At 30.3% G+C, this 18,529-nt stretch overlaps 1 protein-coding gene across 2 annotated transcripts; it reads left to right on the top strand.

Annotated features, from left to right (window-relative positions):
• Positions 1-9,106: 9,106 nt before the first annotated feature.
• LOC125875112 (transcription factor PIF1-like) lies at positions 9,107-18,405 on the top strand. 2 transcript variants are annotated; one of them, XM_049556195.1, is made up of 8 exons: positions 9,115-9,279; positions 9,680-10,457; positions 12,095-12,193; positions 12,283-12,348; positions 12,432-12,497; positions 16,313-16,702; positions 17,318-17,381; positions 18,115-18,405. In XM_049556195.1, exons 1-8 carry the CDS (start codon positions 9,188-9,190, stop codon positions 18,117-18,119), a joined length of 1,560 nt encoding a protein of 519 aa, XP_049412152.1. In that variant the 5' UTR covers positions 9,115-9,187; the 3' UTR covers positions 18,120-18,405. The 2 variants fall into 2 exon arrangements, with proteins under 2 accessions (XP_049412150.1, XP_049412152.1); XM_049556193.1 differs by lacking the exon at positions 18,115-18,405 and having other exon boundaries at positions 9,107-9,279; positions 17,318-17,413.
• The last annotated feature ends 124 nt before the right edge of the window (positions 18,406-18,529 follow it).

Here is an 18,529-nt window from a genome sequence, read left to right as displayed (position 1 = left end):
CTTGAAAATTTTTATTGACATAAAAAAATTATTTTGGTTCTGTTTTCATCCAAACCGTGAACACCCCTAATTGAGGCTATAAATCCAAGAGTTTTGAGTGTGTATGTGTGTTTTGAACGTCAACATTTCACATATCTGGAACGACTTCTTTGGACTAAAATTCAGATAGATATGTATACAATTTATTCATATACGATATTTATACCAAATTATATGAATTTAGCAGGTAGTTTATTGCTAAATTGAGGTGAGAACATGTCAACCAACCTTGCTCAAGTGATAAAAGTATATTATAGAAGATATGTCACAATTATTAATTTGACGTAAATATTGAATGTGAGTAAGTTTTCCTTGATACATACTTAGGTTCAAGATGAGAGCAACTCTTTTGGATATTTGTAAATTTGACGTGCTTAATTCAATTGGACCTGAATAGCTAGCTCAAAGGAAGGAAGATTTCATGCTCTATTTCATTCATGGGGTTCTTCTCACCCTTCTTTCACGGACTACTTTGCCATTGGTCACCTGAGAATATTTAGACTAAAAGATGGTTTTCGCTAATTCACACTACATTCCACGTGCCTCAAGCTAATAACACAAGTTTTCCTTTTTAGGTTTAATAATAATCACAAAATAAGAATGATGTGAAATAAAATCAATAGGGAGAAGAGAGAATCCGAACAGGGAAAAGGGGTGATGAGCAAAATGGCAGCCAAGAAAAATCGTGCCCCAAAAAATATGATATAGATAATTTATCCTAACATAAATGGTAATAGTTACTTCCACAACTTGAATCGATACTTATACGCTACACAAAAATAACTTTATTATAAATGTAGACAAAATGATCATACTAACATAATTAAAATTGAGCTCATGTGTCTGAGAATACAATTGTATTCACTATTTAATCATTTTGTATCATTGCAACATAAATACTAACTCTTATCCATCTCCTTTTGATTATAGTTATTACTCCCTCGTCTTATATTATTTGATTCATGTTAACTTATGATATTTTCTTACATCAGTAGTTCGATAACTTCTCTTTTGATCAGAGGGACTATAGCAACAATCTCTCCAAGCCAAACCCCTACCACAACATGAGGTGAAAGCTTTAAGAAAAAGGTTTATGTATATCTTATCTTCTTCAAACCCTACTTATAAAATTAAACCAAAGTATATTCTTGTTACAAACAAATTCAATTTCTAAAACTTTCCAAACAAAATCTCAATATTAGTTTGGGAAAAATCCAAACAAATAGAAATATAAATATCTAGATTAGGATATAACTTGAATTACAAGACTTGCAAATTGTGAGAGTGATGTGTGTTATGTTGTTTGATAGTGTAATATTAATATTTATCCATATTCCCAACACAAAATGATGAAATGTATAAATAAATATAAATAAATTGTCACTTGGGTCTACAAAAATATAAACACCCATGTGCTACACTGCCACTTCAAATTTTCTTGGGGCAAATACTCCCCCCCTTGCATTAACATGCAAAATGGAAAATGGGACCCTATTAATAAATTGAACTTCTTTACACATACAATAGACAAAATATTATAGTGTGGTCAAATCTATCACTATTAGAGTATTAATCATTGAATTCAAAATTTATAAATTATATATTTAAATCAAATTTATGTAGCTTACTTTAATTATAGGTATAATTAGTAAATTAATGAAGTATTTAAGAATTATTTCATATTAAGTGAATTTTTGGGGTTATTTCATTGTTCAAAATAAATGAATTGTTCAAAAATTTAAGATGGATATTCGATTTTTTTTTCATATTTATCCTTTTCTTTAATGAAGTTTGATATTTTTTTAGAAAATAAATTACACTACTTACAAAGTTATATTTTAATTTTACGAAGACTATTAGTAAAAATATGATTTAAATTATATTTTTGAATCTTTTTTTAAATAAGCACGCATTACCTTATAAGTTCAGTTAATATGGAAGAGATGAATTAATTTATATCTAGCATTTTGCCAAAAAGAATTTAAACAAAGAAATAAATATCATTCGTGCACTCCATCAAATAAGGTCAATTTCGTTGTCAGGTGCATGTATTTAGAGATGGTAAAATTCAGTCGTCTATTTGATGTTTTATCTTTATTTTTTATTCAGTGTCCGAATTCGCACCGACTAATTTCATAGAATGAAAAAATATTTTATCACTTTATCACAATCTTTGTTAATTATATATTTGACATCTATATATGTATTAATGTATATATTCAGATATAGCATTTTTTTTAATTCTTTAATTTTTTTTCCCAACGTTCTATATTTGATTTGAGGCCTAATTAATTGGAATTGATGAATATAGAAGTTAAGCTTTAGTATAAATATTTAAAATTTTTTACCTAAATCCACAATATATTTTATCATATTCTCTAACATTCACTATCATTTGAAAAAATTACAAAAATTTCTACTCTCTCTTATTCTCGGATACATCACTTTATGCGATGTATAGATTGAATACATCACTTTACGTGATGTATCAAGACACTGAGGGATGTATCTAAAATTGAGACGTTAAATGATGTATTCGAAACTGAGACACGATGTATCGGAACATTGAGGGATGTATCTCAAATCGGGACGCTATCATATCATTTTTGAGATGTATTCGGATTCCACCAAATTTAAGGAATTTTTGTTATTTAAAAAAAATAAAAATAAAATATAATTAGCTCTTAATACTGCGTAAAATTTCCTAAATATTTACAAGCTCAATCATAATCTTTGACGGAAACCCTATTTGTAATGTCTCTGTTCTTGTACAGGACCGCATTCCTAATTTGACTTTTTGTATAGCAAAAATAAAAGTATTATTCCTTCCATTCACTTTTAATAGTATGATTTTTTTTAAGTAAAACAATAATAATTTTAACTAATATTTTATGATATATTTTTTTATCTTGTTGATATGCAAAAACAACAATTTATAATACTTTTCGTATAGTTTTTGAATATCTAAATTTTTTGTTTAAAATATCGAATTAATATAATCTAATTTCACTTTGAAAATTAGTCAAATTGACCTTCAAAATCGTAACATGACAATTAAAAGTGGCGAAGGGAGTATATGAGTTTCACGTTGCCCCAAGTCAATTTATAGAAAAACAATTTTAATGTGAGATTATGTTTTATTAAATATAAGTAGTGTAGTGTATGTGTATGCAAATCTATTTCAATCTCAAAGAAAGAAAGATTATTTTCGATAGACCTACTATTCAAGATAAAATAGTCCAAAGCAATTTAGAAATTTTTTTTTAAAAAAGAAATAACAAATAATAACAAAAACAATACGATAATTCTAAGGACAACAAATAGTAACAAAATTCTAATATTTGAATGTGTACCTTTCCCATATCATTATAATATAACTAGAGTAAATTGACTAAATGACAATTTAAAGATTACTTACTACTAGTTCTAATTATTAATAATATTAAGCACCATGTACAAATTACAATCATTAGATCTATTTTTTAAGAGATTGAACTAATTAACTAAGAGTTTCTTTTGATTTAAAATAATAAGAATACGTAAGAAGATATCCTTAACAATGTCCTAATTGGCACTAATTTTCACTTAGACATCTTAACTAAGCTTAGTTCATTTTAGACACCTCATGTTATGTCTCGACGTGTCAATTTGACACTTTCTGCTGAGATGGTATAGTAAGTGCGATACACTCACTGGATGCGCGTGAGAGCCTCATTTTACCAAATTTTAATTTTTTTTCTTCTTCTTCTTCCCCATTTGACTACCATTTTTCAAGCTTTAACTCTTTCCATGGTGAAATAAATTTGAGGATGCCACAAACAAAAAGTGAATTCTAGCGCCCATAAATTTTAAGCTTAAATACTTTCAATTATTTTTTTGTCCTTCTTCCTCCTTAAAATAATTTGAGAAAAATCAACATAAATTTTAAGAAGAAAAAAACACACTCAAAAATGGCAAGAAATCATATTTTCAATCATCAAATCCTTCATTCACAACAAACAATTTTAGCGTTCCAATCCATTTATATGCCTTGTCACATCATAATCACGGAAAAAGTCCAAATCAAATAGATAAGCTATATAATTTTAAGTAGAAAGATTGGGACTCCATATTTATGTACTAAAGCAACATTTTTTTATTTCATTGACCAAGAAATCCAGCAAAAAAGGAAAAAAAGAAAACCTCCAAAAAAGGTCAAGTAAATGCATTACCACATTCACCAAATCAAGCATTCAAATATCAATCTATCAAAAAAAAGACGTTTTTATCTCACAACATTCACAAAGTGACAAAAAAAGCTTTGGGTGGAGAAGAAAATCTGGGTGAGAGAGAGGGTTTGGGGTTTGAGGTGGGGCTGGGGTAGTGGAGAAGACAATTTGGGGTGGAGGTGTGCGAATCCTTTTCTTTTTATTAAAAGTGGTTATTTTTTTTAATTATTTAGTTAAAGAAATGCCACATGTCAATGAGTCATTGGTAGTTTTTTTCCTACTCAAAATTCATCATTTAATAATTATTTTTTCTATATATGCTACATGTCTTTATTTAATTCGTCACTTTGATACGTCATCAGCGAGGGTGTTACACACACCTTACAAATTTGACAGATTGTCGAAAAAGTGTCAAAATGACACAGTTGGACATGACATGAGAATCCTAAAATGAACAAAGCCTAGTTAAGATGTCTAAGTGAAAATTAATTCCAACTTTAGGTGGCCACCAGTGATTAGGCCATTTATTTATTGATAGTTATACTGTTATATACAGTGTTAGTCCAATCATTGATAACATAAAGATGGATATGGGGTTATTATTATTTTAGTACTCCAAAACAAATATATATTGAATAACAATTTAGATATATTTATAGATAAATAGATACCAATAATCTTGTCTCCTTAAGGCCCTACAAAAGGAATTTCAAACAAATTTTTGTATATGATATAAAGCAAAAGATTTAGATATGCACCTTATCATGTATACATAAAACACTTCTGACCTAACTATAAATGGCATAAAAAAGTCATACGTGAATCAAAAACTTTTAACGGTTTAATAATTAGGAAAATCACCTAACGGAGTAAATATATGTTATGTATTTATTAATATAATGGAAGTTTTAAAAAAAATTAGTTGTTTTATTTAATTTGTTTTGTATTTATTTGCTTGAAATTATATTGATTTGCTTTATATCAATATTTTTGGTTGCTCTGTATTTGTTGTATTTGTCTGGAGAAGGTAGAGTGCACATATATCTTATTACTATCCTATGAGGATAGAGAGACTATTTTCAAGAGACTCTCGACTCCAGTGTGTAATAAACAAGTAATAGAAGAAGAAAGTATAACAGTAAAATAAGAAATGCAATGTACAGTCCATAAAAGAAGCAATAACAATAATAAAAATAGTATAGTAATCGAAATTGAATAAACAACATAAGACGGTAGACACCAAAAACAAGAACTACAAGTATACGACTAGTACTACGATAGGTACTTACAAGCCTAAACCCTTGCAGGTAAGACAACACACTATTCCTACTAACCTTCTACCCTAATACGAGATCTCCACTCCATCCTATCTAGAGTCATGTCCTCGATAATATGAAGTTGCGGCATGTCCTATCTAATTACCTCTCGCCAATACTTTTTCAACCTACCTCTACCCTTTGCGGTACCTCTACACAACCTCTCACGCCTCTTCACTGGGGCATCTACACACCTCTTCTTTGCAAGTCCAATTCATCGAAGTCTTGCTTTCCTCATCTTATCTATTGCCGAAGCAACTTTTACCTATTTTAAATTTATACATTATACAAATGTCACTAAAAATAAAATGTTACTAACTAAAAAATTTCACTTTAGAGATTTGGACATTTGAAACTTCTAATTAAAGTAGTGTGATGTTTAAATTAATTTAATCACATCTTAACTAATTCTACTAAATGTCATTTTCACCTGCGACAATCAACATGTTGTCATAACCACAATTACTAAAGGTATGTATTGTGATATTCAATCTCCAACTTTTAAAATATAACAAATTAAATGTCGTGATCTTTTAAAAGGTCTAAATTATCAAATTTAAATTTGACAATTGTCTCTTGATAAGGATATGTATTATTAGGAGAAATGTGTTGCGGGCGATGACAGGAAAAAGATATATTTCGCATCAAAAATCATTTTCGTCCCTTTGCTCAGAATAAATATTATCTTAATAAAAATTATATTCATTAAAAAATTAACAAATATAATATAATTTATTTAAATTAATTATATTTAAGAAATATCTCGTAAAAGTTAAATACTATTCAAGAGAGAATATAAGAGTACAATTAAAAAAGTTTTACTTTATTAATTATCTTGAACTTCTAAGATAATTCAATTTTAAAATATAATTTTTATTTAAACAACATCTATTTTGAAACGGAAGAATAATAGTATGATAATAGTAATCCCAGCAAAGAGACATTAAAGACAAGTAGGCTGACCAACAAGGATTGTGATGGAGTACTAAATACATTTTTATCCTTAATTAAGAGGTTTTGAGTTTGAGTCTCCTTAGATACAGAGTTGCCATTGTTAGAAACCGCGTGTTATCTCCAAATATGAGACTTTTCGACGCCCAATTAGTCGAACATCGATATCGGACACTGCTATAGGCCCTATCTACTCATTGACAGTCACTTTGCTCCTGATTTTCAATCATTCATCATGGATCAGCTCACTCTCCATTTTTATTAATATTTTAAGATGCGTTTTTTCCATTTCATTTTATATGAGTTAGTATTTTGACATAGAATTTAAGGAATAACAAAAGAAATATTTTGAAATTCATGATCGAAAGTAATAGATGTTTGTGTGACTATAAATTTGAACATTTTAAAGTAATATTGTTAGAGTACTTAATATAGAAATATGCTAATTTTTTGAGATCGATTAAAATAAAATGTAAGTCATGGAAACTGGGAGTAGGAAATTTTTTTTTCTTTTTACTATATTGACAAGAAGAACGGTAAATTATAATCAACGTCATATAATTTTAATTATTTGAAATTTAAATTTTGGAACGTCCATCTCACTTGATACGTAGGTATCAAAATTTTATCGATCTTTAGATAAAATTTTAGGGAAATTTTTGAAAAGAGCAATATTTTAGCTTTTAGTGGGACTTCTTAGCAATAGTTTCATTATTTATTAAAAATGTCATTATTTTAGTTTGTTAAGGGATTAGTTATGTATTTATTTTATTTTGATTAATTTGAAAGAATACAAATAATTAATAACAGAACAGAGAAAATCATGGAACAAAAAAATCAAAAGAGGTAAAAAAGATTTTAAATACAAATCAGTTACGTTTTGAAAAGAGCATAAATAGCCATCTTTTCGTCGAGCGTTTTTTTGCTTTCTTCTTAAGAACATAAAAATAAAAAATAATAAGTGAATTAAAATTGCTAATTTTCCCAAGATTTTATAAGATGAGTTCAATGCATCTCCAAACTTTTAAGGTTTGTTAAAAAAAAAAATAGAGGCTATTTTATCGTAATTTTAGCCCATGCCACAAAAATAGAGATATTTTCTTTGAAGAGCCATATAGAATATTTTATGTATCTCATAAAATTTTAGATATTTATAAAGAGATATTTATAAAGAGATTAAGATATCACATTTCGAATATTTCATAAAATCTTAGATATTTATAAAGAGATCAAAATATTACATTTCAAATATCTGATAAAATATTGAGTATATGTAACAAGATCAAGATATCGCATCTCGAATATTTCATAAAATTCTCGGTACTCCAAAGAAAAACTAAGACAACATAAATATTGTTGTTCTCAGAGCATACGTAGCCTATAAATTTTGACAATCGAATATATAGGTCCATATCATCTTAAATTCGAGAAACACGCTATTAACAACATGAAAAATATTTAGAAAAAAATAGTAACAAAGAAACAAAACAAACTATAACCAAAAAAAAATTGTAATTACAAATTTACATTAATAAATCTTTTAATCTAACCTAATTTAATTTAAAAAATCAACATACTTGACTTGTAATAAATAAAAATATCAAGATCAGAACAAATAGGAAGAATTATCGAGTTTTTGGCCAAAATCATCCTTAAACTATACCCCAAATTTAAGCTACATCCTTAAAGTATCATTCTTAGTCGAAAACATCCTTCAAGTATATAAAAGTGAACAATTTTCATCCTTCTACTTGAATTTTATCAAAAAACTAACACATCCCACAAAAATCAAGTCATCCCTTCGTAATTATTATTCTTAGATATGCCAAAAATACTATCGTGAACTTTTTCGGTAATTAAGTTTAGCATTATGCAAATCTTTTAATTTGATAAAAAAAATATTATTTTTCATGTAAGTCGATATTAAAAATATTATTAGTTGAAATATATTTCTTTTCAATTGAATATGCTAGAAGCTGAAGTCTCCAACAATATTTTGATTACTTCAATATCAGATTGGCCCAAAAATTTATTGATCTGAATATAGTTTGGCTTTGAAAAAGGTAAAGATAATAAAGGTCCAGCTTCTTTCCGTTACTAAATGAGAAAAAGAGCAGATCATATATCCTCACACCTTCCAAACATTTTTTGTTTCAATAAGCAATGGTGTCTAAGATTTTTAATATTTTTTTTCAAGAACTTCATATGGGAGGTAATGAAATTATGCAGGAAATTTTTTGTTGATAGTCATGTGAACTGCTCGTGTTTTTGTAGGATCCCTTAGTTTTTAGACGATATCTAAGAGAATGATGGAAATTGTTAACTTTTAAATACTTAGAGGATGTTTTTTGCCTAAAAAAATATTTTAAGGATGTAGTTTAAGTTTGGGGTATAGTTTAAGGATGTTTTTGGCCAAAAACTCAAGGATTATCTAATATTTTTGTCAGTATTGAAATTTAAAGTCGAAATCTCATGACTCCCAAACTACTTACTATTAATATTTTTTATAATAATATAAATATATTAATAATATTTCGAGCTAGCTAAGTCGGTAGCAAGTCAAAATTAAAACACACAGATATTATAGCAAGTCAAAAACAATTCTCACAACAGCAACTCAAAAACGAGTTCATATAAAAGAAGAATAAATATTTAATTGAATTAAATCACAAGATGAATTACTGCGTTGTTCCTGATTTCAAAATGGATGATGATTATTCAGATATTGCTTCTGCTATTTTCAACATATCGAAGAAATCCACAATGTAAGTTTTACATCTAAGTTTTGTTGTTATTTAATTTGTAATAAATACTGATAGTGAAACACCATGAACAACAAAACTTGTAAGCACATAGTGGAAGTTTAATTTGTATATGTGAGTTGATTTTTCTTTAGTTCATTTTCGATACTGATCGTGAAACGCCATGAGCAACAGAATTAGTAAGCCCATAGTGTAAGTTCAGTTTTGTTGTTTAATTTGTATGTCTGTTGATTTTTCTTCGTTCATTTTCAATACTGATCGTGATGTTAAGCTCATAGTGTAAGTTTTACACCTAATTTTTGTTGTTGTTGTTGATTTTTCGATACTAGCAGCATGTTGAGATTCGAAATTTGAAGTGAAATTTTTTATTTGTGTTCTTAGTTTTTTTTTTGGATTATTGCAGAGCAGATGAAGAAATCATGGAGCTAGTATGGCAAAATGGTCAAGTAATTATGCAAAGCCAAAATCAAAGATCTGTAAGGAAATCTAACCTTTTTTCCGAGCAATCGGCCGTAGAAGAAACGGTAGCAGCTTCAGCTCCACTGTATATGCAAGAGGATGAAATGAACTCATGGCTTCAATCTCCACTTGATGATTCCTCCTTCGATGATTTTCTAAATACTACATCGAGTTGCGCCGCCGTGACCTCCGCCGCTGCACCGCCGGGAGAAATTGGTACTTCGACTGTAGAGATCCGTCCGCCTCTGGTTTCGCCGTCTTCACGGCCGGTTATACCTCAATTGAGATGTACAGATGGTGAATTTCCACACCGATTACAGAATTTTGGGCATTTTTCACGGTTGCCTGAGGGAGCAATTTTACGAAATGGTAATACATCAAGTTCTCGCCACTCAATTAGGACATCGACGATTGTGGATTCAAACGAGACTCCGGTAGTAGCAGGACCGGAATATATGATTTCACGCGTATCAGATGATGTACCACTAGCTTCCGCCGTGAATGTCAGAGGTGTGGAAATGACGGCGACGGCGACAACAAGCGGCGATAGGGAAGTGACGACGGCATGCGAGTTGACATTGACAGCTTCTACAAGTGGCTCAGGAGGTAGTGTAAGCGCCAGAGCAGAACCGCCACAGCCGTCGCATAAGGAGGTGGATACGGCGGCGGAAGATCGGAAACGGAAAAGTAGAGAATCGGACGACAATGAAGGTCAAAGTGAGGTGAGTAAGCAAATTAGCTTCCGTTTACTACTACGTAAACAAGGATTAATTAATTATTTTTTGTTTTAATTAATTTTTTATTTTTATAATTTCAAATAAAAATATATTAAATATGTGAAGATATTATTTGATTTTATGAACTTATATATGTCACATAATAATAATAATAAATTGGATTATAGAGGGAGTAGTATATTGTTAGCTCTAATTTCTTTCTAAGTGAATAAGAAGGGTATGAAAAAATAATGCCCATGCATTTAACATTTCGCAATTGGGGAGCAATAACAATATAATAATTTTGAGATAAATATATGATTATGTTATTCAGTGTTTAATCAGTGGTATTAGGTAATTTTTAGATTATTTATTTCATTATTTCTATTATAATAATGAGAAGTATTTTAATATACATAAACCATAATGAAATAATTTAGAATAGAATGTATCACGATCTTATTTTTATATTTATATAAATTATTTTCGATAGAACTTTAAATTAAAAATAAATATTTGAGTTGGCAAGAAGAACGCCACCTCACCCTCATAGTAATGCCAAATGGGTCGTTATGAAAGTGTCTTTCTGCACCACAAATTACTTGCACGTATTTTCATGATGATAGTAAGGAGGTCGAGTCATCTGCTTTGTAGTCAGAGTCACAAAGTACAAATTGTAAAGTCCTCCCAATTCATTGGCTACTTTTTTATCTTCAAAAATTATTATACTCTTTTTGTATAATATATGAATATATCTTTTAATTTGAATTTATCTGACTTAAATATGTACTTAAATTTTTATAAAATTGAAAAAGCAGACACATATATTTTATGTGGCATAATTATGCTACTTAGAATGAATGTATTTATTTGTTCAATTTTATATAAGTTTAGGTATCTTACTTGTGCACACTCAAAGTTGAAGGGTGTAGATGTCAGATGAAGCCAAGTTAACTAAGTAACATATTTCTGTTTTATGTCTTGGTATTAAATATATAAACGTGTTATAATTTTCGAGACAGACTAAAATGGAAAGTAAGTAAGTTATATAAACTGAAATAGAGGAAGTAGTAAACTACAACGACAACATACTCAATCTAATTAATAGAATATGTGTATTACCCTATTTTGATTGGATGGATAAATGATTTTCGATACACCTTTGGCTCAAAAGGAATTGGTATGATAAACTACTTCATCTGTTTCACTTTATAAATATGTGTTTTAATTTGAACAAATACAAAGTTTTTTTAATTTAAGATTAACTATTTGTATGATCAAACAAAATGAAAGAGAGAGAGAGTAACAAATAACTTAGGTTCTCTCATTATCAATTTAGCCTTTAACTCATATTTTATGTGTGAATTGTCATAAAGATTCATCTTCTTTTTCTTTTTTTGATAGATAGTTAAGTTCCAGTTGTGGTAGTAAGTTTACTTAATTAGGTCTAATGTTTGGTTGGAATATCTTGTTAGAAAATGTAGAGAATAGTAAAGGTAATTCTTTTACTAGATTGAGACAAGCAAGCTTAAATGGCGTGACATAGATTTAGCGGAACTTAATTTGCTTGGGATTGAAGCATACTAGTAGTTATTGTTGTTGTAAGTAGTGATTAAGATATTTCTTCCTCCCTAATATCGTAGGATGTTGAATATGAGTTTGCTGATGCAAGGAAGCAAGTAAGAAGTTCTACATCGGCAAAGAAATCTCGTGCAGCAGAGGTCCATAATCTTTCTGAAAGGGTATATATATACTATTCTCAGTTTGATGGTTCAAAAATTGTGATTTCATGTCTATTTTGCTCAATATTTGAGTGTTTTCAATAATGCAGAAACGCCGAGATAGAATAAATGAGAAGATGAAGGCTCTACAAGAACTCATACCGCACTGCAACAAGGTTTTAACATCATCTTTGAATTGTTTTGTTCATTGTTCATTTCACATTTTAAGTTTTATCTCTCTTTTATCAACTAATTTCAGTCAGACAAAGCTTCAATGCTGGATGAAGCTATTGAGTACCTTAAATCATTGCAGTTGCAAGTACAGGTATACTTGTTAACATTCTTTTTTGTCCCCTTAGTTGTTTCATGTGTCTTTAGATACTAGTCTCTGGGCACGCGCGTTGCGCGTGTTTTCCATATTAATGATATTTAAAAAAATACATACATATTTAGTTTTGAAAAAAAATGTAGCAAAAATTTGTAACTAAGATTATTTTTGAAGAATTAACATAAATAGTTGTTCATCCAATTGATTAAACTATAAAAAAAAATCGGTGAGTATATAATATATTATATATGTATAATTCATTTGTAATGTGTACGATCATGTGTAATCAATATAACACACACACACACACACACACATATATATATATGCCGGCTAGAAAAAGTAATAGTAAATCTACCCCGACTATTTAAGTGAAGATACCTATGTTTTGTGGTAGCTAAAATAGTTTTTATTCAATGATATCATATCAAAATAAAAGAAAATTTCCTTTTAAAGTTTGATACTGTATTTATATATGACGCGAATACTCCTAATTCTTTCTGTAAAATGAATCAGTAAATTCAAATATGAAGATACACATGAAGACACATTATAGAATACAAAAAATTATGAACTAATTTTTTCAATACGAATCACATGATGCCATGAAGGCATATAACCTGTATATCCAACTACTATATCAACAATAACAAACAAATTAAGATGAATGTCACAGATGTAAACTTTTAACTTGGTAGTTCCCAAACTTTCAACTTGGTAGTTCCCACTTTTATAGTAAAATACTAGGGATAAGGGTTTGAAAAATACTTCAACTTTGGACAGATTTGCTGTTGCGATACTAAACTTTCTTACCTAGACTATTTAATATCGTATTTTAAACATATATATTTGCCCACGTGGACATAAAAAATAATGCAAAATTATAAATAGTAATGTGTCCACGTGGGCACATATATACCTTTAAAATACACTATTAAATAGTTCAGGGGGTAAAAAGTACGGTATTAAATAGCCTAGGGAGGTAATAGGTCCTTATGAAAGTTTAGTATCGCAACAGCAAATCCGACCAAAGTTGAGGTATTTTTCAGACCCTTATCCCAAAATACTATAAGATATCAATTTACAACTCCCTCTAAATACACAAATAACGTCGCATTTATCTATAGCCGTAAACAATTATAATTACAGGACATTATAAAAATAAATCAATTAATGAAAATTCTAAAATCAGTCTTCCAAAGAAACCAACTTCCTCCTTCTCATAGCTCATGAATTTCTTCTAGCACTCCATACAGAGATGGTGGTCTTCATATATCATCCAATGAATGTTGAATGTTGCATGTAAATTGATATGACAATTATTCAATTCCAACATGTATCAACTCTACATGTTTCTTCATCTCTTTTTTTCTTTATTTCATGCAAAAGGAAAAATTTAAAGGAAAAGAAAGAAAATGAGAAGGAAGGCCAGATTCTCAACTAAAGAAACAAAACATGAAGGAAATGGAAATCATTTGTTACCTTTATATAGTATTTTCTTTTATGTTCTTTGAAATTCCTTTTAACATAATATGTATTTATTAACCTACACTTAAATACTTAATGAACTATTCAAATTCTACTGATTGTTATATTAACAAAGATTGGTTACTAATTTATAAGTGTTAGAATTTGATAAGTCAAGTTAAAGAAAATGAAAAGACAAATTATAGGAATTGTAAAAGTTAGGTAAAGTAATACATGATGTGTTAATTTAAAGCAATTAATCATGTATATGTGAATTCCTTGGATACGTTTGTCTGAGCATTAAAGCACCACTTTCCCACTTTCAAATCCCGTTCAATTCATGTAATTGAAAAATTAATTAATTGAATTTTATTTAACTTTTACTCAAGGTGCGCAAAATAATACTTTTTGATTAGATATTTAATTAAATGTTTGATTTAATTTATATATATATATATATATATTAATTATTATTATTAATTCAATTGTGAGAGGTTAATACATATTAAATATTGTAATTATTGGTTGCATAAAAATTCGGTTATGAATACAAATATTTATTAGAGAAAACTTATTGTGAATTCTAATATTTGACTAACTAAATATTTTATAACATTTTAACCTATAATAGGGGTAAAATGGTAATCCAACTTTGAAGTTTAAAGTTTCTCACTTTTAATAATATATGATGAAAGTACTGAAAATTCAAAACATTTGATTTTTTTATTCAAGACTGTCTTAGACTATTTTTTTTTTCAAAGATTGCACTATTTTCTGCATATACAAGTTATTAATCTACTTAGAGCATGAACACAGATAGAGCTAGAATTTAGAGTTTATGGATTATGAACTTGTCTTTGAATCCATAGTCGTCATAGTTACTGGTTTTTTAACTAAATACTTATACATATTTAATAGATTTCCTAATTCAAATACAAGGTCTAAACAAAAGTTATTGGATTTGTCCGTACCGATAACTAATACTATCCCTCCGCCCCTGGGTATGAATACCATCATTTTTATCTAGTATTGTGACTATTAAGTTTCATATTGATGATTGTTTTTTTTCTTTTGGTTTTCCAATTCGGTGTTCAATATTCGCATTGGATCACGACTAATCCAGATTCGTGTCGCGTATGCGCTCCCTACCACATATTAAAGATTGTTTTGTTGGCTTATTGTGCTATTGTGTACATAATAAGAAATTTCTATGAAAGTAGATTTTCTGAGGCACAATACAAAAAAGTCAAAAAGGCAACTATTCTAGATGTAGGACTGCGACAACTACGGCATATATCAATCCTAAGCTAGTTGAGGTCGGCTATATGAATCCTGTTTATCCATCTTGCTCTGTTGAGCCCATTTTACAGATGTGATTAGTTCTAGTTCAGTATCTGGATATTGGATATTCTCTAAATTATAAGGAGTGTAAATTACTCAGAAATACTGCATCCTTTGTCTCTATTTCACTTCTACTTTCCCAAAGAAAAAATTTATATTTCTTGTCATTTTCGTCAATACCATATTTTGTATAATGAACATATAAGACATGCCTTTCCTATACATCAAAGACATCTATTCATACATCATATATGCTTAGCTTCCAAAATATCCTGAGAAGGCATGTTGTTAGTTTTTCTATAGAAATTTCTTGAGATTAAGTAGCATTTGCCACATGGGATTTTGAAATCATTTGAGATGAGAGTTATCTTCCATCCACTACTACCAAATGCATTGGCACTTAATGCTCTTCTCGTTTGAACAATGTATTGGTACAATAAATGTACAATCTCTTGCGATTTTTTCTGCCTTCAACCTCTACCTGAGTTTAAGCTGCACCTCGTTAACTCTCTGTCAGCTAGTTGTTGGTCCAAGCTGGTTATGATATGTCCAACACTGAAGAAATTCGATCAAGTACTGCTTCTGTTATGATACTCATTCCATTATAGTCTGTTTGAAAAAATATGACACTTTTCTATGTGTGGAAATTTTAACTTTAGACTTTTTAGTTTATCCTTTAATTAATGAAATGTTCTTACAGCCATAGAAATGTCATGGTATGTGTAAGACAACAAGTGTTAAGGATATTTTCTGTGTCAAAAATCTTTCTTTCTTAAACAACATGCTCAGTCGAACTCCGCTATACAAAATGAAATACATGGAGTGTCCTTTATTTCAGATTTATCACTTATTACTGATCCTGCATTGTGATGTAGTAAACTAGTAATAATGTCAACCGAAATCCTGATTATAAGTCAGCGTGTGCTGCATCTTCAATTAAGCTCCTTGAAAAACGTTAAGTGGTCCGTTTAGGTTACAGTTTGATCATAGCTGCTTTACTGCAGATGATGGCCACTGGATGCAGCATGGTCCCTGTGATGTATCCTGGAATCCCGCAATACATGACAACAATGGGAATGAATATGGGCATGGGGATGAGTATGGAAATGGGCAGGAACCTGCCAATGGTTTCATATCCACCGCTAATGCCAGATCCAGCAATGCGGAATGCAGCTGCAGCAGCACAAATGGCTCCTCAATATCCTCTTCCGGCATATCATATGCCTCCGTTTCCTGCACCTGATCCATCCAGAATCCCAGTTGGGAACCAGGCAGATCCTCCGAGGCTATACTCACATGTTGGACATAATATTAATCAGCCAAGACTTGCGAATTTTAGTGATCCATATCATCAATATTTTGGTCTACAGCAGGCACAACCGATGTTACTCCAGGCAAGTCCTTGTTCTTCTCACTCTTTCTATTTATTTATAGTCTTTTCTTTTCACTTCAGGTATACGTTGTCCAAAGGAAACCAACTCTTCATCACTTCCTCTGCTTGCTTTTATGTAGATAATTGCTTAGGTAAAAAAGTTCATTCCTGCTAGACTTTTTTCGTGTCTTATCCATTGAGGGGAATGGAACTAGCACTAAATGCCGCGAGAGGTGTCATATCCCCTATGTGAGCGAGTCTGTCCTACTGATCTCCTATGTTCCAAGGGAGAGGTGTCATATCTTCTCCGTTTGAAACTTGTATAGTTTTCATGGGTCTAAATGATTTTGGAATCCTGCACCTTTTAACATCTCAAGCTCGGTATTGTAACTTCAGTACCGTTCCTATCCACCTAATCATGAGATACTGATGAAACCCGACTAACTTAGATTCAGGCATATTTATCTCATTGTCATGATACCTATGTTCGTGTTGAAATTTTCACCTAGAGTTTCGTCTTGCAACATAAAGCAGACTTTAAACAGTGCAAGTACCGCTAACAGCTTCTTTCATTGCCTTAATTTATTGCGTATTCTTCCAAAAAAAACTTTTGACAATAGACAGTATTGAAATGCAGAATCAGGGAGTGGAACAGCCGAGCAGCAGTAAACCAGAAGGAAGTGTAGGGAATCATCAATCTGGTAAGCATACAATTTAGATGGTCACATTTTACACATTACATTATTGTGGTTCTTGTACCAAAGTTGAAGATGAAGGAAAAAGACTTCTCAATACTGTTGGAGGCAGAAGCGGATCTAGGATTTCTAGAACATGGATACAATGCTTTAAGGAGAACAAAATTAAGTTTTAATTGGGAATCAATCCTTGTTCTTCTAGGTAAATAATTCAATATTCAACCAAGTGCGTCATTCAACTTTTTTGGAACATGGGGTCAGCAGATAATATTAGACCAATTTTAGGAAATACAACAACATACAAGTGTGGTTTAGGGAGGGTGGTGTGTACGTGCCACTTTACCCCTACCTTGTGAAGATAGAAAGGTTGTTTCTGCTAGACCCTCGGCTCACCAATTTTAGGAAATTTGTACATAAAATACCTACTTTGACAAAAAGACAATGGGTTCACATGCACCAAATTTGGGCAGTAAAATCCGCCCAAGGTTGGAAGGTGGCAAAATCAATACATCTTGCACTGTCTACTTGTTATGTTCCAATTATATACATCAAAGCAACAAGAAGATAACCAACATGAAACTTTTAGCTTCTTTTTCACAGCTCTCTAGCACAAGTTCTCCATGAAGATGCTAAGAGATATTCTCTCTTCTAGTTAGACTAAGAATTTATGATTATTAGTACCAATTTCTAGATACCGGTATGAACTTGGGATTTTACTCAGTTTCTTCGTGTTTTGCAGGTTGATTACAAGGTGGATCAACCACGAGAGCTTTCTCACGATCAAATTTTGTAGTGTAAGAGAAACAAGAAACAAGAGTTGAGTCTACTCTGGCTGACTACTAGTCTACTACAGTATATAACATAACTAATTTGTAACACTATTATGATAGAACTAGTATTGATTCCTATATGATAATTCCTCATAATCTTCTCTTAAGAGAACTGGTATTTGTTGAAGTGTGTCACCATCTCATCTAAAAGAGAACTTACACTTTTACAACTCTTACTATTATATTCATAACTTGGTGAACTCATCGTTTACTTTGTAAGTCATCATGTCCTTTATGCCTTGGGTGATATGTGCTACAATAGCCAGGATAAAGGGTGAGCTAACCCCAAAACATGATCTCAGTTCGGATTGCAAGCTGCAATTC

The sequence above is a fragment of the Solanum stenotomum genome, chromosome 8, assembly GCF_019186545.1.
Source record: "Solanum stenotomum isolate F172 chromosome 8, ASM1918654v1, whole genome shotgun sequence".
Taxonomy (NCBI): Eukaryota; Viridiplantae; Streptophyta; class Magnoliopsida; order Solanales; family Solanaceae; genus Solanum; species Solanum stenotomum.
This window is presented reverse-complemented; position numbering and strand designations above follow the sequence as displayed.

Coding starts and splice junctions, on each gene's coding strand:
- LOC125875112 (XM_049556193.1), top strand. CDS start 9,188: ATGAATTACTGCGTTGTTCCTGATTTCAAAATGGATGATGATTATTCA. Junction 12,349..12,431: donor TCATACCGCACTGCAACAAG/GTTTTAACATCA, acceptor AACTAATTTCAG/TCAGACAAAGCTTCAATGCT. Junction 16,703..17,317: donor CACAACCGATGTTACTCCAG/GCAAGTCCTTGT, acceptor ATTGAAATGCAG/AATCAGGGAGTGGAACAGCC.